Genomic DNA, 25,140 nt, shown 5'->3' with positions numbered 1-25,140 from the left:
TCCAGGGGAGGATTTAAAGCTTAGGCATTGAAGTACCTCTCAAGGATACACATCTATTTATATTTTTCAGAGATCAGGAGGAGAATGCACATAAAGCCTTTGAAAATGTGTGTGAACAAACGTCTATGTGAACATATGGTAGGGGAGTGTGATCCTGTTAAACACTTGCTGTGTTTGGCAGGAGTAAAGAGCTAGAATGCCTGCTCACTTAGTTCTTCCCACCCCCTCAGATGTGTGAGTCTTAGCAGGTGGGAGGATCTGTAGCTTGCTTCCTGAGGTCCATGTAGGAAGGACAAACTTCAGCCCTAGCCGCAACTAAGGAGTGCTCTGTCCAATGCAAAAGCAGTATCAGGACGCAAATGGAGAGTACATGTTACTCTAAAGATAGAGCCTAGAAAATGTGTGGAAGCAAGATGCACGGTGCAGAGGAACTGCACTGATGTGTTGATAGGGCTCTGTCAGTACCTATGAGCTCTGCACGACATTGAGAGGCCATGTGCCAAGTCAAACCTTCCTCCACACCCTGCCAGGCCTCTCTGCCATTGATGGCCAGCTTTAGAACAACTGCAGCTTTAGGATCTGAAATGGCTATGGCCTAAATCCTCCACCGAGAAACTGGGAAGGCTCTTTGGCACATGCTGTTTCTTTTACTCTGGATACTCTTCCTCTCTCTGCTAGCTCATCCTTCAGGTCTCAGCTTATTTGTCGTCTGCTCAGGGAAGAGTCACTGATCAGCACGTTCTTACAGTCAGAATTTTGCACATTTGTAGTAATACAATTTCATTTATAACCATTGTTTAATATTATTGTCCTTCTCATCAGATTGCAGGAGATTCTTTTCTGCTCACTGCCATTTTCCTGAAGCCTATAGAATGCCTGACATATAGTAGGCATTTGAGAAATAGTGTTGACTAATTGGCGATCCAGTATCCTCCTACTTGAAAAAAATGCTTATAGTTTATTCGCAAAAAAAAAGGAAGAAGGGTGCGGTGAAAGAGACTTAAAAAAATTCCACATTTTCAAAGAAGTCCTTCACCTTTAAAATGGAAGGAATAAAGGAAATAAGGAAGAGAAGGAAGGAGATAAATGGAAAATGAACAAGGGTTATGAAGAAGCAAGTCACAGAAGAAATTCAAATGGCCAACAAATATATGAAAAGATGCTTATCCAGACTAGTAGTCTGGGAAATTAAAGTTAAAAACAATATTTTATGCCCTTAGACTGGCAAAAATTTAAAATATTGACAAAATTCACATTTAGCATGGATTTAGGGAATAAGAGTGCTGGTATACACTATTGGTAGGAGTTCACAATAGTGCAATGTATATGGAAGATACTGGTATTAAGTTTAAAATTTTTAACTGTGCCTATATTTGCAGGATTATTTACTAGGGAAAAACTAGAAACAACTTAATCTTATAGGGAAGAGGTTAAATAAATTATGGTACATTCTTGCTATGGATTGCCATAGGTATTGACACTGATGAAAATCCATATAAAATTTGTTTAAAAGGAAATTGTAGGACAATGTATATAACATAGTATCAATTAAGTAAAAACAGGGCTGGGTGCGGTGGCTCAATGTATATAATATAATCTCAATTAAGTAAAACTAGGCCTGGGCAAGGTGGCTCACACCTGTAATCCCAACACTTTGAGAGGCTGAGGTGGGAGGATCACTGGAGCCCAGGAGTTTGAGACCAGCCTGGGAAACATGGCTAAAGTTTGTCTCTACAGAAAAATTAAAAAAACAGTGGGCGTGGTGGCTGGCACCCAGCTACTCAGGAGGCTGAGATGGGAGGATCGCTTGAACCTGGGAGGTGGAGGCTGCAGTGAGGCAAGATCCTGCCACTGCACTCCAGCCTGGGTGACAAAGTGAGACCCTGTCTCAAAAACAAATACATAAATAAAAATAAAAGTATATTTTCCAAAGGAAAAGGTTTCAGAAGATTCACACTATATTTAATAGTCGGTGTGAATCCTTTGAGACCTTTTCCCCTGAGGAAGTGAGAATGGGGTTTAACTTTTCACAATGAACAGGCAGTGCTTTTTTAAAAAGAACTTTATTGAAGTATGATGGACATAAAATGAATTGCACATACTTAGTGTCCAACCTGGTAAGTTTTGATATTGTATACATCTGTGAAACCATCATCACAATCAAGATATTATCCATCATCCCCCTAAACTTCGTGTCTCTTGATAATCCCTCTTTTCTGCCTCTTTCCGACCCCACTCCTATCTGCTAGCAACCGCCAATGTACTTTCTGTCACTATGTATTAGTTTGCATTTTCCAGAATGTTATATAAATGGAATCATACAGGCCGGGCGCGGTGGCTCAAGCCTGTAATCCCAGCACTTTGGGAGGCCGAGGCGGGCGGATCACGAGGTCAGGAGATCGAGACCATCCTGGCTAACACGGTGAAACCCTGTTTCTACTAAAAATACAAAAAATTAGCCGGGCGTGTTGGCGGGCGCCTGTAGTCCCAGCTCCTCGGGAGGCTGAGGCAGGAGAATGGCCTGAACCCGGGAGGCGGAGCTTGCAGTGAGCCGAGATCGCGCCACTGCACTCCAGCCTGGGTGACACAGCAAGACTCCGTCTCAAAAAAAAAATAAAAAATAAAAAAAAAAAATAAATGGAATCATACGTTTCTGGCTTCTTTCGCTTGGCAGAATTATTTGAGATTCATCTATGCTGTTTCATTTATCAATAGTTTACTTTTTTTATTGCTCAGTACTATTCCTTCGTATGGATCAGTTACAATTGGTTTATCCATTCACTTGTTGATAGACATTTGGATTGTTTCCAGTTTACGGCTATTACAAATAGAGCTGCTATAAGCTTTGGTGCACAAGTCTTTGTAAGAACATATGCTTTTTTCCCTCTTGGGTAAATAGCTAGGAATGGAAGGCTGGCTTTGTTTAGCATTTTAAGAAATTGTCAAAATGTTTTCAAAGCTGCCGAACCATTTTATGATTCCACCAGAGACAGGAGTATGGGGCGAGGTAACAAATGATCCCTTCACCATCCTCAGATGAGGTAATGATAGTAACCATCAGCTCACCGTATAGGCCTAATCAGGAACTGTCCGTGCTAAAATGTGTCTAGTTCTCTTTAGTCAGATTCCTTTGATAGTGTGATTAAGCTCACGGTCAGTGTGGCGTGTAGGACAGGACACACATGGACAAATGCTAGGCAGGAATCACCCACTCTGGAAAGGGCGATGGCCTGAACAAAAACTACCGCAGTTGGGATGGAAAGGGGAGGGCTGAAGTTCAGACATATTGAAGTTAGAATGGTTGGGACTTGGTAAGAGGGGAGAGAGGACGACGTCTAGGGTTTAGTGATCAGGTGATGGTGGTGCAGGCAGAGGGGAGCAGTGGGTTGGCGGGAGAAAAAAGAGGTTATTTTTGGTTTGTGACCTGTGAGTTGCCTACTGGACACAAAGATGAAGCTGTCGGGAAAGTGATGCTAAGTGTACACGTCTCCGTGGAGATCCAGACTTCTGGTGCAACATCTAGGTTTAGGTGACGTATCAGAAGCAGTTGTGGCCAACAAATTCGTATCTTTCAGAGCAATCATTTCTACACCTTAGGAAAAACACCGAATCCGTGGTCTCCCCCACACAGACACGCCCAGAACATGCACAATGACGTCAGCCTTTTCGACTAGTCTCCCACTCACTCAATACCGCGCATGCGTACAGCGCATGCGCACCATCCCTCACTGCCGCCGCTCCCTACTCTGGGCGTTGGGACTACCTCCCTCTCCGCGGGCCCCGCCCAGGCGGCTGCCCGTGACCTGCCTGGGCGCGGGGAACGGAAAGCCGGAAGGGGCAAGACGGGTTCAGTTCGTCATGGGGCTGTTTGGAAAGACCCAGGAGAAGCCGCCCAAAGAACTGGTAAGGGCTACGGCGGCTGCAGATAAGCGGGTGGATCTGTGTGGGGCGCACTGGAGTTGGTAGATGACAGGACACTCTTCTCCCCACCGCCTGCCCGATATCGCCCGGCCCCCATTTCCGGGGCCTCCCACTCGACAGGGGGGCCAGAGGAAGAGCCTTTAGGAGTCGGCTGTGGGGAGCGAGAGCTCCTGGTGCTACGGCTCTCGACCAGGTAGCCGAGGGATGGATGAAGAGTTTCCCCACCTCGCTACTGAGCGCGTAGGCAGCGACACCGTTCTTGCCTCGGAAAACCCTTCCCCCTGCGCGCGTTGGTACGACCCGCCCGGAACCTTTTCCCAGTGTAGGCCACACCCCTCTAGCCCGTCTGCGGACCACCCGGAGAACCTTCTCCTGCCCGGAGCGTTGTTTGGAGCGGGCCGGGTCGCGTCTGCCGGAGGAGCCGTCTGTTCTCCGTCCTCCCCGTTGTGTTGAAAAAGAGGCGCAGTTTCCTCTTTCCCCAGCCCTACAACCTTGTGTGGACCCTAGGCACATATTATAGCGGGGCAGGGACTCGAACCTGAAGAATGTTACAGAAGATAGCTCTGGACCCGGCTTCGAACTCTCGTTAGCTATTAATTGAGATAATTATTGGGAGGCAAACAGTTGAAAGTGCCCTGCAGAGTCAGTCAACCTAAGTTTGAATCCTGCCTTCCCACATCTCAGCTCTGTGATCTCTGGAAAGTTCACTTCTCAGTGCCTTCTCGTCTGTCAAGCCAGAATAATAGTAGTGTTACCTCAGAGTAATTGAAGATTCAGGGATGCAAAGTTTTCATATTGGTAATTAGGGCTAATTCTTTAAATACGGCACAGACTTGCCAACCAGCAGCATCAACATCACCTGGGAGCTTGTTAAATCTCGGGCCCCACTCCAGACCCACTGAGTCAGATTTTGAATTCTGACAAGCTCCCTAATGATTAGTGTGCACATCGGTGCTTTGAGAAGCACTGCTCTACAACACCTAGGCTTGTCCATAATGGAAAAAAAATCCTGAAATCCTTTAGTAAATGATCTTACCTGTTCAGCTCTAGCAGGCACATTTTAAAAACTATGCATCTTGCAATTCCTGGCACATAATGTGCGTTAATGTAAATTTTTTGTTGTTGTTGTTAAAGGCCCTAGAACAGTAGACACTCATTATTTTCGTCAGGAAACTTACTCAATTTTGCTCCTTGGTAAAATAAAAATTGTGGCGCTTAAATGAAGTAATGGTATAACATCACTTTGGAAGCTATAGAACATATAGATGCACATTTTGTGACATCTGTATATTCTAAGATTCTTGTTATTGTAGAAGTGTGGTAGGGAGAGATTATTTGTTGCCTTCAGTGTTTGGCCTTGGCATTGCCATTCGTAAATTGAGATAAGATTATGGAGAAGCAAAAAAGATGCTGGGGAAATGGTTGCTTTATTGTTTAAACTAGTCTCTAGTATATGTACTACTATACTACTATAGTATATTGTACACTTAGATTGTTTTTAAATGATAAATTGCTAAGAACACGATGTTGGTACACTTTTCGGTAGGGTAATCTACCTGAGAAAGCTGATTGACACTGGAAAATGGCAGGATTGATGCATGAGATTGATTTTTAAAACTATGCTTGCCAGAGTCGAACAGGTAAGATCATTTATTGAATAAAAAATTTTAGATTTTTTTCCCCCCATTATGGACAAGTCTGGGTGTTGTAGAGCAGTGCTTCTCAAGCATTAGTGTGCACACTAATCATTAGGGATCTTGTCAGCATTGAAAATGTGATTCAGTAGGTCTTGGATAGGGTCTGAGAGTTCTAGTAAGCTCCCAGGTGATGTTGATGCTGGTGGTCTGCACTTGAGTAGCAAGGTTGTAGAGTGAATTAAGATTAGCCCTAACTACCACCACCTTTAGCTAACATATTGAACCAGGCATTGTGTTAAGCACTCTGCAATTTTATGAGGTAGGAACTGTTATCAGCTCCACTTTACAGGTGGCAACTGAGGCATACAGTATTTAGGTAATTTGCCCAAGGTCATACGGTTTGTGAATTACAGACCAGAGGTTATGTATTCTAAGGCCTATACTTAGAATTATCATGCCATTTATGCTACCTCCCAAAGAGGGATTATAAAGGTGAAATAAGCCAAAGAACTTAACTTCTAGCAAGTAAGATAAACTAGAGCTAGTTTGGATAGGGCACCTGATACGGTTTGGATCTGTGTCCACCAAATCTCATGTCAAATTGTCATCCCCAGTGTTGGAGGTGGGACCTGGTATGAGGTGATTGGATCATGGGAGCAGATTTCCCATGAGTGGTTTAGCACTATCACCCTTGGTACTGTCCTTGAGATAGTGAGTTCTCATGAGATCTGGTTGTTTAAAAGTGTGTAGCACCTTCCCCCTCATTCTCTCTTGCTCCTGCCATGTAAGATGCCTATTTACTTGCCTTCCCTCATGATTGGAAGCTTCCTGAGGCCTCCCCAAAAGCAGAAGCTGCTGTGCTTCCTGTACAGTGTGCAGAACCGTGAGCCAGTTAAACCTCTTTTCTTTTTTTTTTTTTTAAATTTTAAGTTCTGGGTTACGTGTGCAGAACATGCAGTTTTGTTACATATATACACTTGCTGTGGTGGTTTGCTGCACCCATCAACCCGTCACCTACGTTAGGTATTTCTGCTAATGTTATCCCTCCCCTAGCCCCCGACCCCTGACAGGCCCCAGTGTGTGATGATCCCCTCCCTGTGTCCATGTGTTCTCATTGTTCAATTCCCACTTATGAGTGAGAAAATGCAATGTTTGGTTTTCTGATCTTGTGATAGTTTGCTGAGAATGATGGTTTCCAGCTTCATCCATGTCCCTGCAAAGGAAGTGAACTCATCCTTTTTTATGGCTTCATAGTATTCCATGGTGCCACATTTTCTTAATCCAATCTATCACTGATGGACATTTGGGTTGGTTCCAAGTCTTTGCTATTGTGAATAGTGCCTCAATAATTTTTTTTTTTGAAATGGAGTCTCGCTCTGTCGCCCAGGCAGTGCAGTGGCGCTATCTCACCTCACTGCAACCTCTGCCTCCTGGGTTCAAGGGATTCTCCTGCCTCAGTCTCCCGAGTAGCTGGGACTCCAGGTGCGTGCCACCACATCTGGCTAATTTTTTGTGTTTTTAGTAGAGACAGTTTCACCGTGTTAGCCAGGATGGTCTTGATCTCCTGACCTCGTGATCTGCCCACCTTGGCCTCCCAAAGTGCTGGGATTACAGGTATAAGCCACCACGCCTGGCCCTCTTTTCTTTTTATGAATTACCCAGTCTCAGGTATTTCTTTATAGCAATGTGAGAACCGACTAATACAGTACCACATACACAGGTATAGGAGTTCAGTGGTTGGAATGATTATCTCCAGGCTGAGATAATCAGAAACAGTTTGACCTTTCTCTGTCATGTGTTCCATCCTCTTCCTGCCTATGAATGGGTTCTTGACTATTTAGTAGAATTTTTAGTGTTAGATGATCCACTTTATCTGGTGCTGGAGATACCCTGCCCAAGGTTTTCTTCAAGTTCCTCCTCAGTTCTTCAAGTTACCCCTTCAGTTTTGATGATATGTTTTAGTTTGTTAGAAGAATGTCCATCCACCTTAGGGTCAGCTTCTACCAAGTGCTAGGCTTTCTCTCACACCTGTGACTTGTGACCAAAGAAAGTGTTTTGTCACCAGCCATAGTTACTTAGCATTAGTCTGTGATTCAAGAAGGTGCCAATAAAGCAGGGATGGTGTATTAGTCAGGGTTTTCCAGAGAAGTAGAACCAATGGGGATGGATAGATAGATAGATAGGTAGTTGAGAGGGAATTTAATATGGAAATTGACTGGGGATTATGAAGGCTGAGAAGTACTATCATATGCTGTCTGTAAGCTGGAGACCCAGAGAAGCCAGTGGTGTAGCTCAGTCCGGGGTTGAAGGCCGGAGAACCTAGTGAGTTGGGGTAGCACTGATGGAAGTCCCAGAGTCCAGAGAGTAGAGAACCTACAGTTCTGATGTCCAAGAGTAGGAGAAGGGTATCCCAGATGCAGAAGAGAGCAAGAATTTGCCTTTCTTCTGCCTTTTTGTTATGTCCAGACCCTCAACTGATTGGATGGTGCCCACTCACATTGGGTGGGGGCTGATCTTTAGTTCACTGATTGAAATGCCAATCTCTTCCAGAAACACCCTCATAGACATATTCAGAAATAGTGCTTTACCAGCTATCTGGGTATCCCTCAACCCAGCTGAGGAGATACCTAAAATTAACCATCACAGATGGGAAATACTTTTTTCTTTGTAGAACTGCTGATGCACTGATAAAGTATTGAGAGCTGTATATGAATAAGAAGCCAAGTAACGTTAGTTTGGCTTTTTTTTTTTCTTTTAAGGGAGGAAGAAAATACTTAAGAGGCCAAGTGAAGGAAATTTTTTTAAAGATAAGAAAATGTTGGCAGAAATGGAAGAGGCGTTAGAGAGGGAATTGACTAAATGCTGTAGTCTCAGCTGGGCAGTTTTTGAGTTGGGATAAACTTACAAAACAGCTCTTTCCGTTGGGGGCTGAAAGATGCAGGCATGTGGGTCTGGGTCCTGGCACAGGATAAGCAGAGGCTAGGTGTAGTCATATCACACCATCATGGTTGTCACACATGGTACCATTTAGGCCATGGTGACAGGTCAATTCGGGCAAGTAAGATACATTATGGGTGGTATCTCCAGAGCTCTGATATAATATGCAGCATGCAGTGGGTGCTAAGTAAATATTTGTTAAATGATGAGTGAGTATCAGAATAAGGTTTAGTAGGGTTTAAGGTCAGGTAGTCCCAAGATGAGCAATGTTTCAAGGAACTCTCTAGGGAAACATTAACTATATTAGGAGCCTCTACAGACTAAAATCTTTGCCGCTGCACAGACTTTGGTGGAGACATCTTAGTGGTGAAACCTATTCTGTTTTAAAGGATGCAAGTAAAGACCAGACTGGGCCTGCTGAGGATGAGGATGCCTTAAAATCCATTTAGAAACCTGTAAGTCTTGGGGTGGGAGTCAGGAGGACATGGAATTCTGCTGGAAACAGATCCTTCTCTTAGACTTGAGGTTCTGCTGGGAAAATTGTTCTGTCTTACTTAGGGACTTCACTGATTTAGTCTTGGGGTAGAGTGCCCCCTTCCGTGGCATCAGAATTCTTAAATCATATGACTAACTTATGTTCTTAGACTGGGTCATGACTCATGGTTGTGGGATTCTATCAGAAAAGGGAAGAAAATGAGATGGGGAAATGGAGAAAAAGATAAAGCTTCATTCACTTAGTTCATACAACAAATATCGAGTGATTTTGGCGTGCATTGGATTGGAATAAGGTTTACAAAAATAAGACACTAGACTTCAAAGAATGTAATTTACTGGAAGAGACTGACATGTAAATAAACACTGTAGGGAGATAGGAGCAATAATTTAAGTATGTACAAAGTCTTTGATGCCATAGTGGAGGGAGTGATTATTCAGAATGGGGAAGGGAAGCTGGTCAGGGAGGGTCTCTAGGTCTTGTCACAAGTGGCATTCACCAGGTGGACAGGTAGGTATAGGATCAGGAAAGGGGAGGCATCTCTAGCAAAGTGAACTGAATATGCAGGGTTTAGAAGTGTGGAACGTATTTTAGAGGAACTAGGGAAAAAATTCAGAATGGTTGGAGGATGAAATGCTATTCTGTGTGGAATGCAAGAGGAGTGATGGTAGTGGTAAGATGTAACATTGGAGAGGTAGGTAGAGGGCAGATTAATAAAGGTCTGTGTGTCATGCCTACTAAAGATGGGGAGCATTCAGAACAGTGGGTTAGGGCATGAACTAGAAGGAAGAGATTTAGGTAGGGAGGCTGGTTAGTGGCGCAGGTGATAGATGATGTGAGCCTTAGAATGGCAATGAGAATGGAGAGGATAGGATGAGTTTTAGAAATATTTAGCATAGATAGTCAGAATTTGCTGAACTACTGCATGTGGGATGAGTGCAAAGATGATTTTTAGGTTTCTGTTTAACCCTACCCCAGTCAAACCTGTTCATCCCCCTGAATGGCAGTGCCATGAGCTGAAATGGAGAGAATTCAGGAAAGGAGCAAGTTCGATGGGAATGGTGATAGTGGAGGAAAAGGAGCCAGAGCTCAGTTTTGGACAGAATTTAAGAGATGAGAGAAGATAGACACAGGGAAATCCTGGAAGAATATTTTTCTCTTCTGCTTTGTGTCCTCAGCAAAATTGTAAACTTAAGAGCAAGAATTATGTTTCTATTTATTCTCTATCATCCACTGGGCTGGCATAATGTTGAACTTCCTCAGGAAGAGTAAAGAGCTCGTCAGGTACTTGTTTCATGGACAGAAGTAGGGATGGTGTGCCAGGTCCGACCCGCAGATCCTGGCCAAATGACGGATGAAAGAATACACTCAGACACAGGTATCCAGTGAAAAAGCGGGCTGGGGGACCAGGCTGCTCACAGACCCTGAGGAGGGTGTTGTAGCAACCGCGGCCCTGACAAGCCAGAGCTGTGGGTATTTATTCAGTACAGATTTAATGACAAAGGCTTTGAGTCAACACACTTGTGAGTAATTAACATAGTCCCCAACCCCCCTTCCCCGAGAGAGCAGTCCTGCTGGCGGATGATTAAAGGCCAGGTTCCAAGGCTTAAGTAAGCTAACTTACCTAGATCAGTTTCTTTACATCCCCTTACATCTCCCAGATAAGAGAATCTGGCTGCCTCCAGCCAAATCCTTTTCTGAAGCTTTTGTAAAACCTCCCGACCTTCCATGAAGGTTTGCATCTTTTTACAATTTTTCCCACTACCCTGACGGATCTCCTACAATGGTAAGAGAAAACACTTGGACATTTGAAATATAGCATGATTGAGCTGATATATACTCAGCTGACAGTGACAGGAATAGGCAGATTTTGATCTAAGGTCACTTGTATTTGTTGCTTTTGGCTGATTTCTAGTTTTATGTATATTTTAGATTGTCTTGAAAGATATACAAAATCCTAGATTGCCTCCAGAAGAGGAGCTAGGTAGCTGAGGGTCAAAAATGGGAGGGAAACTTACTTTTCACTGTTTGCCTTTCTATAGCTATTGAATTTATACCATTAAAATGTATTGTCTAGTCTGAAATTATCTGAAAAATGTTTTCTGGAGTCAGTAGTTATTTTCCTACGTTAAATTGACTTTTATGTATTTCTGTTTTTTTTTTTTTTTTTGAGACGGAGTCTCGCTCTGTCACCCAGGCTGGAGTGCAGTGGCGCAATCTCGGCTCACTGCAAGCTCCGCCTCCCGGGTTCACGCCATTCTCCTGCCTCAGCCTCTCCGAGTAGCTGGGACTACAGGCGCCTGCCACCACGCCTGGCTAATTTTTTGTATTTTTGGTAGAGACGGGGTTTCACCGTGGTCTCGATCTCCTGACCTCGTGATCTGCCCGCCTCAGCCTCCCGAAGTGCTGGGATTACAAGCGTGAGCCACCACGCCTGGCCTGTATTTCTGTTTTTTTTTCTAAGGATTTGCTTGTTATATTTTTCCAGTCCTTTAATTTCACTCTTAAATATGTAAAAAAATCTTTAATATTTTAAATTAAAAAACAGAGGATAACATATCCATTGTGGTAGGTTGAAGAAGCTCCCCACCCCCAAAGAGATCAGGTCCTAATCCCTGGAACCTATATATGTTCCTTATTTGGAAAAAGGGTTCTTGCAGGTATGAATAAATTAAGGTTCTTGAGATGGGGAGTTATTAAGATGGCTCCTAAATGCAATCACCTGTATCCTTGTAAGAGGGATTTAGAGGGAGATTTGACATACACAGAAGAAGAGAAGGCAATGTGAGGATGGAGCAGAGACAGCATTGAAGATGCTGGCCTTGAAGACTGGATGATGAGACTGCAAACTAAGGAATGCTGGCAGCCATTAAAAGTTGGAAGGCAAGAAATGGATTCTTCCCTAGATCCACTGGAGGAAGCGTGGCCTTCCTGCTACCTTGATTTTGGCTTAGTGATACTCAGATTTCTGGCTTTAGAACTGTGAAACAGTACATTTATTATTTATTTTTATTTTTTATTTTTTGAGACGGAGTCTTGCTCTGTCGCCAGGCTAGAGTGCAGTGGTGCAATCTCAGCTCACTGCAATCTCCGCCTTCTGGGTTCAATTGATTCTTATTTATGTTTTAAGTACTTTGTTATGGCAGCCTCAGGAAACAATACACTTATATACGTGCTTACTCTCTTTATCCCATTTTCTTACATCAGCACACAGAGTGACAGTCACTGTCCTAAATTTGGTATGATTCCTTTCTGCTCAGTGTTTTTGTATATTTTGAAAATGAAGTTTATTCATACCAATATATGTAGATGTATTTCATGTATTTTAACTCCATGGAATTTGATTGTATAGATTTATGACAACATATTAGTTCTAAGGCCAGGAGCGGTGGCTCATGCCTGTAATCCCAGCACTTTGGGAGGCTGGGGCGAGCAGATCACTTGAGGTCAGGAGTTCAAGACCAGCCTGGCCAACATAGTGAAACCCCGTCTCTACTAAAACATACAAAAACTAGCCAGGTGTGGTGGCAGGCACCTGTAATCCCAGCTACTCAGGAGGCTGAAGCAGGAGAATCGCTTGAACCCAGGAGGCAGAGGTTGCAGTGAGCCGAGATCACCTACTGCACTCTAGCCTGGGCGACAGAGCGGGACTCCATCTCAAAAAAAAAAAAAACATATATATATATATACACACACACACACACACACACACACACACACGTATATTTATTCTATTGATGGACTTCTAGATTGTTTCCTTGTGTAATACAACAAGGCAATGAACATTCTAATACCAGTATGCTTGTGTATTTGTGAGAGAGTTTCTTTAGGCTATATACAAGGGAAATTATTGGATCTTAGGATATGACTTCTTTGTACAAAAATACTGCCAAATTGGTTTCTAAAGGGATTGAACTGATTTGTACATTCACCAGCAATATATGAAAGTTGCTTGTCTCTATATCTTCTCTAGCACTTGTTGTTAACTGAATTTTTGACTTTTGCCAGTCGTAGAAGAATGAAATGAATATCAGGCTTTTTCCTGGATACCAGTGAGATTGAACATCTTTATCTTCTCCAATTATGTGACTTGTCATTTCACTATTGTATATATTATCATAAAGACTTTGTCAAGTTTAATTTCTTCTTAAAATAGAACACCTATGAATGCCAAGTACTTTTTTTTAAAGTTTTATTATGAAAATTTTTAAATTTTTAGAAAAGTAGAAGTAATAGCAGTGGTTAGTACCTTTGAGTTGCTATCACAAAATATTACAAGCTGAGTAATTTATAAACAATAGAAATTTATTTTCTACAGTTATGGAGGCCAGGAAGTCTGTGATTAAGGCCCTGACAGATATAGTATCTGGTGAGGGGACTGCTTTTTGGTTCATAGATGGTGCCTTCTTGCTGTCCTCACATAGTTGAAGGGGCAAAAGAGCTACTTTGTTAATTCCATTCCGAAGGGACCTAATCACCTCTCAAAAGGCCCCGCCTCCTGATACTGTCACTTTGAGGATTAGGATTTCAACATACGAATTTGGGGACATGCACCAACATTCATACCACAGCAGATAGTACAGTGAAAACCCGTATAATCAAATGTTGATAGCACTTTGCTATTATTTGATATATATTTTTCAGCTCAGTCATTTTGAAGTAGATTATAAATATAACACATTTTGCAACATTTCATATTGCAACTCTACAATGTATGGAAATTCTATATAACAAAAATACGTTCATATCATTGAATATCTAGTCCATATTTAAATATTCCCAAGTGTTCCCAGTATATCTTTTATAACTTTTTAAAACTTAGGATTCAGCGAGGTTTGTGTTTGGCTGTTACTTGATTTTATTTAAAAATCTCCTGTTTTGGGTCGGGCGCGGTGGCTCACGCCTATAATCCGAGCACTTTGGGAGGCCGAGGCGGGTGGATCATGAGGTCAGGAGATTGAGATCATCCTGGCCAACATAGTGAAACCCCATCTCTTCTAAAAATGCAAAAATTAGCTGGGCGTGGTGGTGTGCACCTATAATCCCAGCTACTCGGGAGGCTGAGGCAGGAGAATCGCTTTAACCAGGGAGTCGGAGGTTGCAGTGAGCCGAGATTGCGCCACTGCACTCCAGCCTGGTGACAGAGCAAGACTCCATCTCAAAAAAATAAATAAATAAATAAATAAATATCCCCTGCTTTCTACTTATAGCATTGTAAGAATAAAGGCTTGTTTGTAAAGTAGGGCATTTGTTTTGTAGAATGTTCCTTGTTCTGGATTTGTCTGTCTTGTGGTTAGCTTTTTTTTTTTTTTTCCAACTTTTAAGTTCAAGAGTATATGTGCAGGATGTGCCGGTTCGTTACATAGGTAAACGTGTGCCATGGTGGTTTGCTGCGCACATCATCCCATCACCTAGGTATTAAGCCCAGTATCCATTAGCTGTTCTTCCTGATGCTCTCCCTCCCCCACCATCCCCCCAAGCTGCCCCCCCACCCCACCCCCACCCCCGGCTGACAGGCTCCAGTGTGTGTTGTTGCCCTCCATGTGCCCATGTGTTCTCATCATTCAGCTCCCACTTATAAGCGAGAACATGCAGTGTTTGTTTTTCTGATCCTTCATTAGTTTGCTGAGGATAATGGCGTCTAGCTCCTTCCATGTCCCTACAAAGGACATGATCTTGTTCCTTTTGTGGTTAGCTTTTTTCTCTACCCCCTGCATTTTCTGTGAAATGGAAGTTGGATCTAAGTTTGATAAGATCCAGGTTAAACAATTTTAGCAAGAATGCCTCACAGGTAACCTGTGTACTTCATAGTGTATCACATCAGGAGGCATATAATGTCTGTCTCGTAATTAATGATGCTAATAACTTTGGCCACCTGGTTGAGGTAGTGACACACCAGACCTTTACATTATGTTTTTCCTTTTTATGCTGGTAACTAACCTGAGGGGTGATATTTTAGCACCATGTGAATGTCCAGTTCTTCAGTAATCCTTCACTTAGACACATTAGCATTTATAGGTGTCCCTTTCCTGAATCAGCTATTCTATAAGGGTTTTTAGAGTGGTGATTTTTCTAATTCTCTGATTTCTTTTTCATTTTTAGCTGGCAGTCTTCTATAAAGATCTGTCCCTTATTAGCTGGGGCTATTTGGTTACCTTGACATATGGTTTCTATTGAAAATGCAGGATAAGTGCTTAATGCTTTTTATTTAATCGCTAATATTTAGAATAAAGAATTGGTATAATAATATCCGGTGGTATCAACTGCATTCTCTCTCCACGCGTGCCTCTCAGAAGCACCATTTTGGACTCATGGATTTTTATATATTTAGTGTGTTATAGTCCTAACCATTATTCCGCTTGATACTGAAAAACTTACACATTTGGTCAGTGGGAGCTATTTCAAAGCCAGTTCCTATCTGCTTTTAGCATAACTTTACTAATCTTTGAAGACTTCCTTGTTTTCTAGCATATATCCTGGTATGATTTGTGAATTCCTAGCCTGAGACCTGAAATCGGCCATTTCTCCAAGATGCAGTGGTTTCTTTTAGCGGGAAAAGAAAAAAGTGGTTTTTATTTAGAAACCAAAATTTGAGTGCACATGATGCTTCTTGCTACTTGAGTGTCCCTGCTTCTAAGCCTTTTTATGGAACAGAACTAGGAAACATGTTTTTTAAAAAATCATGAAGGTGTTTATAGGCTAAGTTGCTTTGAACCAACCCTTTGCCAAAAATAACTAAAAGAGCTAAACAAAAAGTGTAACTATTTGAAATCACTGAAAGCCACCAGGGCAGTGAGAAATTGCAAAATCAAGATCTCAGCAAAGAGGGAAGCTCAGTTACATGAACCCAATCATTTGGGACTACCTTCCCCCTAAAGAGATCCTCTAATTCCTAATGCAGTGGCTGACAAATAGAATTTGAGTAGAGTTTTTGACAAACCCTGTGGTTGTGGAGTATAAAAATTGGAGTTCATGGCCGGGCATGGTGGCTCACACCTGTAATCCCAGCACTTCGGGAGGCCAAGGTGGGCAGATCCCCTGAGGTCAGTTGTTAGAGACCAGCCTGGCCAACATGATAAAACCCCGTGCCTACTAAGAATACAAAAAGTAGCTGGGCGTGGTGGCAGGCATCTATAGTCCCAGCTACTCGGGAGGCTGAGGCAGGAGAATTGCTTGAACCTGGGAGGCAGAGGTTGCAGTGAGCCGAGATGGCGCCACTGCACTCCGGCCTGGGTGACAGAGACTCCGTCTCAAAAAAAAAAAAAAAAAAAAAATTGGAGTTCATAAGCAGATATTCAGGGCTTTTGGTTGGGACTCTGAAAGAATACCCCTTAGCAATAATAGTGACCTGGAAATAGACTGGCTTTCACAGAGACTGAAGACCAGTTTCAAATAATCTCTATCCCCTGATAGGATTAATTAAGATTAGTTAAGAACCAATTGCCAGGACACTTAAGCTGTATGTTTGCCGGAAGCATATGTAATTCCTCTTTGGAAGAAGACAATATCACTCAGAAACTTAAATTATCCTGCAGCTTTTCATATATAGTCATTTCTCAGTATCTGAGGAGGATTGGTTCCAGGGTCCCTCCGCCCATACCAAAGTCCATGGCTGCTCAAGTACTTGATTTAAAAAGAAAAAGGTAATATTTGCATATAACCTATGTACATCCTCCTGTGTACTTTAATCTCTAGATTACTTATAATACCTAATACAATGTAAATGCTCTGTAAATAGTTGTTACACTGTATTTAGGGAATAATGATGGGAAAAGTCTACATGTTCCATACAGATGCAACCAACCATTTGTTTTTTTTTTAATATTTTTGAGCTGTAGTTGGTTGAATCCACACATGTAGAACCCATGGATATAGAGGGCTGACTGTACAATATTGAGAATTCCATTCTTAAAAAATAAGTAAATGCCTTTTATTTATTACCATTTATATGATTATAAATATTATCTCCCAGTTTGTAACATTTTACTTTCTTAATGGAGTCATGATGAATAAAAATTCTCAATTTCAATATAGATAAAAATAACAAGCCTTTTCCTTTTAGTGGTTATTGCCTTTGTGTCTTGTTTAAGAACTCCTTCTCTAACCTGAAATCATAAATGTATTCTCCTATACTGTCTTCTTAAAGCACCACAGTTTTGCATTCCATATGTCTTCAGTCCACCTAGAATGAATTTCAGTGAAGGATGGAACAGGAATTCAATCATTTTGTTTTCTATTTGTCTTAAGCTGTCTCTCAGCATTATTCGTGGAAAATAACCTCTTAATGGTGTTAGTTTCCTTTGCCTAGTTTGGCATATAATAGACCTTTATGAATGAATTTGAATAAAGGATAATATTTTGGTAGTGTGAAACTCTTTCTATAGGTTCCTTGTGGTTTTCAAATATATTGTCTAATTTACTAGTTGGTTTTTTATTCTGTACACCTTACGTTCTGTTTTACTTAATTATAAGGGCCTCTCATTTACTACTGAAATCCTATCGGCACTAAATAAATATTTGTCGAATTTTCTTTACATCTGTTTTAAATTTCCTTTTATTGTAGTGGTCTTTACAGTTATGAGACTTGCTTGATACATTTTCTTGAGCTCTTTGTCTTAGACTGTGTTTCTTAACTCTAACATAACATTATAGTCACCTGAAGAGATTTTAAATGCTACCTGTCGTTTGGGCTCTACCCCAGCCCAGTTAAAGTAGTATTTTTAAAGTTTCCCAGTTGACTGTTGTGTAGTTCAGGTTGAGAAGCACTGGTCAGAGACCTGACTGGGTACTTTTGGTTCTTCAGATTTCTCTTAGGTACGTTTTTCTTTTTTGCAAAGCCCCTTTTGATTTTACAAGTTTAAAAGGAATTTCTCTTTTTGACAGATTTTATGAAACTTTTACTCTTTGACATTTAAAAACATACATAGAAAGTTTCTGAAGATTGTTACATAAGTGTTATTTATGGCTGAAATTTTTTGTCCTATCACATCTTGTATTCCGTGCAATCAAATTCAACAGATATTTATTATCCTTTGTGCCAGGCATTATGCAAGGGCTTGGTGAATAAGAGAAGGTTTTTGACTTTCTGGAGCTTATAGTCTATACTTGTAAGTAATCATAAGTATAATGAGCTCTCCAAAAGAGGTGGGGGTATAGGGTTCTGTGCAGTTGTACTGCCTGGAGGGTTGAACCTATTCTGTGAGTCAGGGAATGTCTCCCTGAAGTAACATTTAAGCTGAGACTTTAAGAACAAGTTCAGAAAACACATTCTTTAGATAAACTGGACTTTTTCAAAATTAAAAACTTTTGTGTTTCAAAGGACATTATCGGGAAAAGACTTTCTTGAATGGGAGAAAATATTTGCAAATCATGTATTAATAAAGGGTCTACTACTATCAGAGGATATAAAGAACTCATACAACCCAACAAACAGACAACTCAATTAAAAAATGAACAGAAGATATGAATAAACGATTCTCCAGAGGAGTTATACAAATGACCAACAAGCACAGGAAAAGATGTCCAACTTCGGCCGGGCGCAGTGGCTCACACCTTTAATCCCAGCACTTTGGGAGGCTGAGGCAGGTGGATTACCAGAGGTCAGGAGTTCTAGACAAGCCTGGCCAACGTGGTGAAATCCCGTCTCTACTGAAAATGCAAAAATTAGCCAGTTGTGGTGGTGAGCACCTGTAATCCCAGCTACTTGGGAAGCTGAGGCAGGAGAATCACTTGAACACTGGAGGCGGAGGTTGCAGTGTGCTGAGATTGTGCCATTGTACTCCAGCTTGGCCAACAAGAGCAAAACTCCATCTCAAAAAAAAAAAAAAAAGTCCAACTTCACTGGGCATTAAGAAAATGTAAATCAAAACAGTGAGATACCACTTCACACTCAGCAGACAGCTATCATAAAAAAATTAGAAAATAACAGGTATTGGTGAGATGTGGTAGAAATTGTAACCAAAAGGTGTAAACAACCCAGACGTCCATTAACAGCTGAATAGATAAACGAGTTGTGTTATACACATATTAAGGAATAATATCCAGCCATAAAAAGGACTGAAGTACTGATACATGCTGCAACATGGAGGCACCTTGAAAACATCATGTTAAATAAATACAATAAAAGAAACCAGAAACGAAAAGTTAACACATTGTGTGATTCCTTTCATATTCAGAATAAGCAATCCCATAGAGATAGAAAGCAAATTAGTGGTTGCCAGGGAACTGGGGAGGGGGAGATAGAAAGAGATTATTTAAAGGGTATAAGGAGGTGGTGGTTGTATGACATTGTAAATGCACTAAATGCCAGTGAATTGTACACTTTAAAATGGTTAATTATATAAATTTCACTTCCAAAAAATGTGCATAAACCTGATTAGATTTTTAAAACTTGTATGACCATACAGTTTTAAGTGCTTAAGTATTTCTTCTGAGTGGAGTTGGTCAACCTAAATAACAAGCAGAGAGAGGTTCCCTAGATGAAAATGATGGTTATTTGGCAACAGCATTGCAGTGGGAATGTACTTGCCATGGTAAACTATGTATATATTCAAGGACGTAAAGGAAGACAAAGATTTTTAAAGGGAAAAGGAGGATTTTGTAATTGTTTTGAAATGATTATGATTGGCTACAGAGGTCAATAACAAGAGTGATGCCAGTCCAAGGTTGGACAGGCAGTTGCTGGGCAGATGTCCTTGCGGAAGTATTTTGTGTAATATTGCAGTGCCTTTGAGCAAGCAAGGCTGTGGTTTTTGCAGTCTTTTGTGATAGGTTTTGTTTAGGTATGCAAGTGTGAGAACCCTCTTAGCTTTTCCAGCTCTATATGTCAGAATTTTTAATACACTAGTGACTTCATTTTGATTCTGACAACTTTCACAAATTATTACAATTGTTGTTGCATAACAAATATTTTACAGATTTTGTTCAATATTAAACATTAAAAATGAAATTTATTGGAAATACATCTTCTAATGGTACAGACTTTTAAAAAATGCCATTTAGTCTGTATGTCCATAGATGACTGCTACATGAATGAATGCTACAAAGGTTCAGCATAAATTCTGTTCCTATTTTATGATTTATTAGACTCAAGTGCGGAGAAACCTTGTTGATGTCATAAAATGGTAATGGAAGGAGTTTAGTTATAGCAGTGTCACTCAGTTTTTTGAGCTTCTGAGTCATGTACTAAAAAGCACATAGTAATTTAACATAAAATTGACTTTTAATGATTAATTGACTCATAACTCAGGTTTTCCTTCAGTATTTTTGAAACGTGAAGAATTGGAAAACAGTTCACTTGCATAACAATCTGGTAATCATTAGAGTAATTTACTACTTTCTCAACACCTCCACCAGCATTTCCAGTCCACCCTATGTTTAGTGCTTCAGAAATTTTTGCCTGTCAGGGAACTACCATGTTAATAAGAGACAAAGGTTAGGGGAATGTTTGTCTTTTGTAAAATGGAAAAGCATTATTGTTAAAGGGAAAAAGGGAAAGATGAGTTCTCATGACACAGGCAGAGTAGTTTTTGAAATGATTACCTGTGAAAGATGAAAATTTTCTGATGCTCTTAAAGCTAACTGTGCACTTGGACCTCTTCAAATCTTTGTTTACCTAGACGGTACCATACTCTTTCCAAGGTTTTATATAAAGTGCTGCTTATAGCCTGCCCTCAGCTACGAATCTTTGAATAACTTGAAACTCCTGTGCACTGTGAATAAAAGAAGGTGAAATTAAAAAAAAGTAAAATTTGACCCTAAAGCTGTCTTTGAAAATGGCTTTTTAAAAAAAATTTTGTGTCTGTAATAAATGTGGAGTTAATACAAAATTCTTAAATTAGATTGAGTTAGGAGTTTTGGCTTTTCTCATTCCTTTTCTAAAAATTTTCCCAGGTCAATGAGTGGTCATTGAAGATAAGAAAGGAAATGAGAGTTGTTGACAGGCAAATAAGGGGTAAGTTATCATTTTATGTCTTCTATTTTTTACCATCTTGGTATATTTTGCTTCAGTTCGTAAAAATAAACTGCATTTATATATCATAAGACATAGTTTATTCCTATATCAGTTATTTATAGCTGTCTGACTGATTTTGCTTTTTAATTCTGTAATCAGTATTAAAAAAAGATAATGAGTTAGAAGAAACTTTATATTTTGGAAGAGCAAAAGAAACCTCTTGCTACTTATAAAGAAATGCCTTTTAGGGAATTCAAATTAAATAAATTATACATAAGTAAGAAATACAATTCCATTGTCACTGCTCTATTTGTTTATCTTAGCATGACTGTAAATTGAGGACAGTATGTTTATAAATAAAGTTGATTTTTTTCGTTTAGTACCATTTAAGGTGATTTGCAAAGGGATGGTAATATTTAAAACTTTTAAGGTTTCTAACACTTTCATGATTGGAGAAGAGTTAATATCATAAAGGTATCCCAGTATCAGTTTCTTTAAAAAGAATTGGAGAGGGAAATTCCACTCCCAGCCATGAAGGAGTAATTGCTTTTCAACTTGTATTCTCATCATAAATAAAAATTTGGACAAAGCAAGAGAGAAAAAAACTGGACAAAAATCTGTGAAACAGCTGTTTTCAAACATTGGACAGCTGGCAGTACAGGGTTGTGATCACTGAGAGAATAGAAACAAAGACAGAGAGCCTTAATATGACCCTGTCATTCTGCTTGGAGATACTTTCTGGATTATAACCCATGGAAGGACATTCCAGGCACAGCATAGTGGTTTCACTGGGTTGAGAATAGAGATAAGGGTTCAGGGAGTGGCTGGAATTTGTGGGGCAGAGTATCAGAGAGAAGGGAAATATTCAGAGAAAGAACTTCAAATGTCTCAATAGGATCCATTGGAGTCTTTGGCTGAATACTAAGCTGTGCATGCTTAGAGTGAAATTTCAAGAGACTGGGCAAAGAACAATTACTAGGAACAGAACAACTACCAGGAAGCTGTAAGCTGAATAATTCCTAGAGCTAATAAAGGATTGAGAAGTGGTTGAGCTCTGATCAGACACAGAAAAGAGACTTTGTTGAACCTCTGGGATGTTCAGTAGAGACCTCAGAAGAGTCACACCTTAATAATAAGGATCAGGTAGGTAGTCCTAGAAAAAAGGCTACCACAAGCCCATACCAACCAACCAACAAGACTTAAAAGACCTGAAGGCTGATTTGCAGGTAATTTGACTACCTGCCAAAGTAAAGATTAACACTCTAAGGGAAGACTACAACATTCAGACACCCAACAATGAAACATATACAGTGGCCAGCATCCAATGAGATACTATTATGAAGAAGGAGGAAAATGTGACCCCGAAACAGGAGAAAAGCCAGGTGTAATAGAAATAGATAAAAAAACCCAAAACCCCCACAAAAAAACGGATGATTGAATTCGCAGTCAAGGATTTTTAAGCAGCTATTATATGCTGAGAATAAAGGATAACTTAAACATAAGGAGGAGATAAATTCAAAATACAGAAAAGAACAAAATGGAATTTCTAGAGTCCAAAGATCTGAAATGAAGTGAAATTAAATGAAGAATCACTGAATGGGTTTAACAGCAAATTAGACACTACAGAAAACAAGATCAGTGAAATTGAAGATATACAAAATACAAAATGTTCAAATGAACATTTCCTTTGAGTATCCTGTCAGCAACCCAAATATTTCAGATTTTGGATTTTGGATTTTCTGATTAGGGATACACAACTGGTATGATGCAAACATTCCAAAATCTAAAGCCTGAAAGACATTTGGTCCCAAGCATTTCAGATAAGAGATATTCAACCTGTAATACAAATTATCCAAACTGTAGTACAGACAGAAAAAAGAAAAAAAAAACACAGAGCTTCTAATATCAAATGAGCTAATGTGTGTAATTTGAGTCTCAGGAGGAGAGGGGTCAGGAAGGATCATATGAAATTGTAGCTGAATGTTTTTCAAACATGATGAAAACTGTTAAGCTTGCAGATCCAAGGAACTCATCTCCAAATCGAATAAACACAAAACCACACAAAGGCAAAGCATAATCAAATTACTGAAAACCAAAAAGATAACCCCCCAAAAAGACAAATTTAGGTCCAATAAACAGTGATAAGAATGATTTTAAAATTCTTATCAGAAACAATGCAAACTAGAATATCTTTCATATGGTGAGAAAAAACTCACAAAACAACCCCATGTTATCCTAGACTTAAGTCCAATGAAAATAACATTCATAGGTGAAGGTGAAATAAAGATATTTTCAAACAAAAGCCAGAAAGAATTTGTTGCCAATACAATAAATGTTAAAAGAAGTTGTAGGCTGAAGAAAAATCATACCAGATACAAACTTGGATTTATATGAAGGAATAAAGCATGCTGGAAATGGTAAATATGTAAGTAAATAGAAATTATTTTTTCCTCTTAAGAATGTTTTTAACTTACTGACTCTTGAAAGTAAAAATAATGATGTATTGTGGGGCTTGTAACATGTAGAGGTAAAATGTATGACAATGATAATAATTGATCAGTGTCAAAAATAAATGTTAGAAACTTTGTAAGTTTCATTAGTGTCTCACAGCCTTGCATATTCCTTTTTTGTGCTATGCTCACTGTAATTCTTCTCACATCCATAGCTCATTTTGCCTTTTAAATGATGATCTTCAAGCCCAATATCTTTCATATATGTTGCCTGTTATTTGTCATTAATAGTAATTTATTAATTTACTCTAACATGATATCGGAAAAAGATCATGGATTTTGGAGTCTTAACATTACCAGGTTTAAACTCTGATTATCACCTGTCCTTAATAAACTTCTTTGAATCTCATAGAATTGTTGTGAGAGTTAAATCTGTGAATATATGTAAAATGTTTAGGACAGTACCTGGCATACAGTAGAGACTTCACTACTTGATGGTGATATCAAAAAAGGGGATGGGGCACTTTGATAAAGTGTGACTATGAAGTAATGTGATTGCTTTAAATGTTACTTGTGAAAGCATATGAGGATTTATCACAGAAACACTATCAGGATCTTTCATTTGGTTTTATATTAGCAGTCAAGGTGAATGGATTTAAAAAGAAATACTAGTGTAAAAATGAGCAACTGCAAAATGAATTTATGTTCTCAGAAGTCAAGCTATTGGCTATGCTTATTGGGGAGAAATGGTGGATTAAAGGTGACATAAGGGGGCCTTGTGGCATGTTGGTAATCTGTTTCTTGATCTAGGCCCTGGTTACATGAGCGTGTTTAATTTGTGAAAATGTATATAGCTGTACAGTTATGTTTACTTTTCTGTATATATGTTATACTTAAATAACAAGTTAAAAATAATAGCAACTTAAAGCAAAATATAACTACAGGGAGTTCTCAGCTTTTCATGGAAGATTTATGGTAGTCCACATTTTTAGCTTTCAGTCAAATATAACACATTTTGAACACTCATTATAGGCAATAATTGGAATGAATTTAGGTAATTCATTTCATCTGCTCCTCAAATGAAAATAGTCAGCTTGGGTGAGCATTCATGACTATAAAGGTAGTTATACACATGTAAAAATGCAGAAAAGTAGAAAGTTAAAATCACCCCGAAGTTCGACCACTTAGAGATAACCACCACAAACACTTTGGTGATCATCCTTTTCCAGATATATTTCTGTTTTTGTATTTATACCCAAACGTTTGTTTATAAGTGAGTCATACTAGTCTTGCTGCTGATTTTTATCTATTTTTATTGTAAAATTTACATAAAATAAAGCTGACCATTTTAACCATTTTTAAGTGTACAGTTCAGTGGCATTAGGTGTATTCATAATGTTTTGCAACCATCACCACTATCCATCTCCAGATCTTTTTCCTCATCCATACTGAAACTCTGTACCTATTAAACAATAACTTCCTATTTCTCCCTACCCCCAGCCCCCGGTAACCACTATTCTACTTTCTGTATCTAAGTATTTGACGATTCTAAGTACCTCATATAAGTAGAATCAAATAATTTTTGTCTTTTTGTGTCTGGCTTATTTCACTTAACATAATGTTTTTAAGGATCATCCATGTTGTAGCAGGTATCAGAATTTCATTCCTTTTTAAGGCTGAGTAATAGTCCGTTGTCTGTATATACCATATTTTATTTATACACTCATCTGCTGATGGACATTTAGATTG

General features: G+C 39.7%; 1 protein-coding gene across 2 annotated transcripts in view; it reads left to right on the top strand.

Annotated features, from left to right (window-relative positions):
* Nucleotides 1-3,690: 3,690 nt before the first annotated feature.
* The window catches only part of CHMP3 (charged multivesicular body protein 3), a 55,103-nt gene continuing 33,653 nt past the window's right edge, over nt 3,691-25,140 (top strand). Inside the window, exons 1-2 of one of the 2 annotated variants that reach the window (XM_055243617.2) lie at nt 3,691-3,903; nt 20,881-20,941. In XM_055243617.2, coding sequence (XP_055099592.2) covers nt 3,712-3,903; nt 20,881-20,941 — 253 coding nt within the window. In that variant the 5' untranslated portion in view covers nt 3,691-3,711. The remainder of the gene's footprint in view (nt 3,904-20,880; nt 20,942-25,140) is intronic. The other variant, XM_055243618.2, reaches the window with a different exon arrangement.

This window comes from Symphalangus syndactylus, chromosome 14 (genome assembly GCF_028878055.3).
Source record: "Symphalangus syndactylus isolate Jambi chromosome 14, NHGRI_mSymSyn1-v2.1_pri, whole genome shotgun sequence".
NCBI lineage: Eukaryota > Metazoa > Chordata > Mammalia > Primates > Hylobatidae > Symphalangus > Symphalangus syndactylus.
Note: the sequence above shows the minus strand (reverse complement) of the source record. Positions and strands in the feature narration are given on the sequence as shown.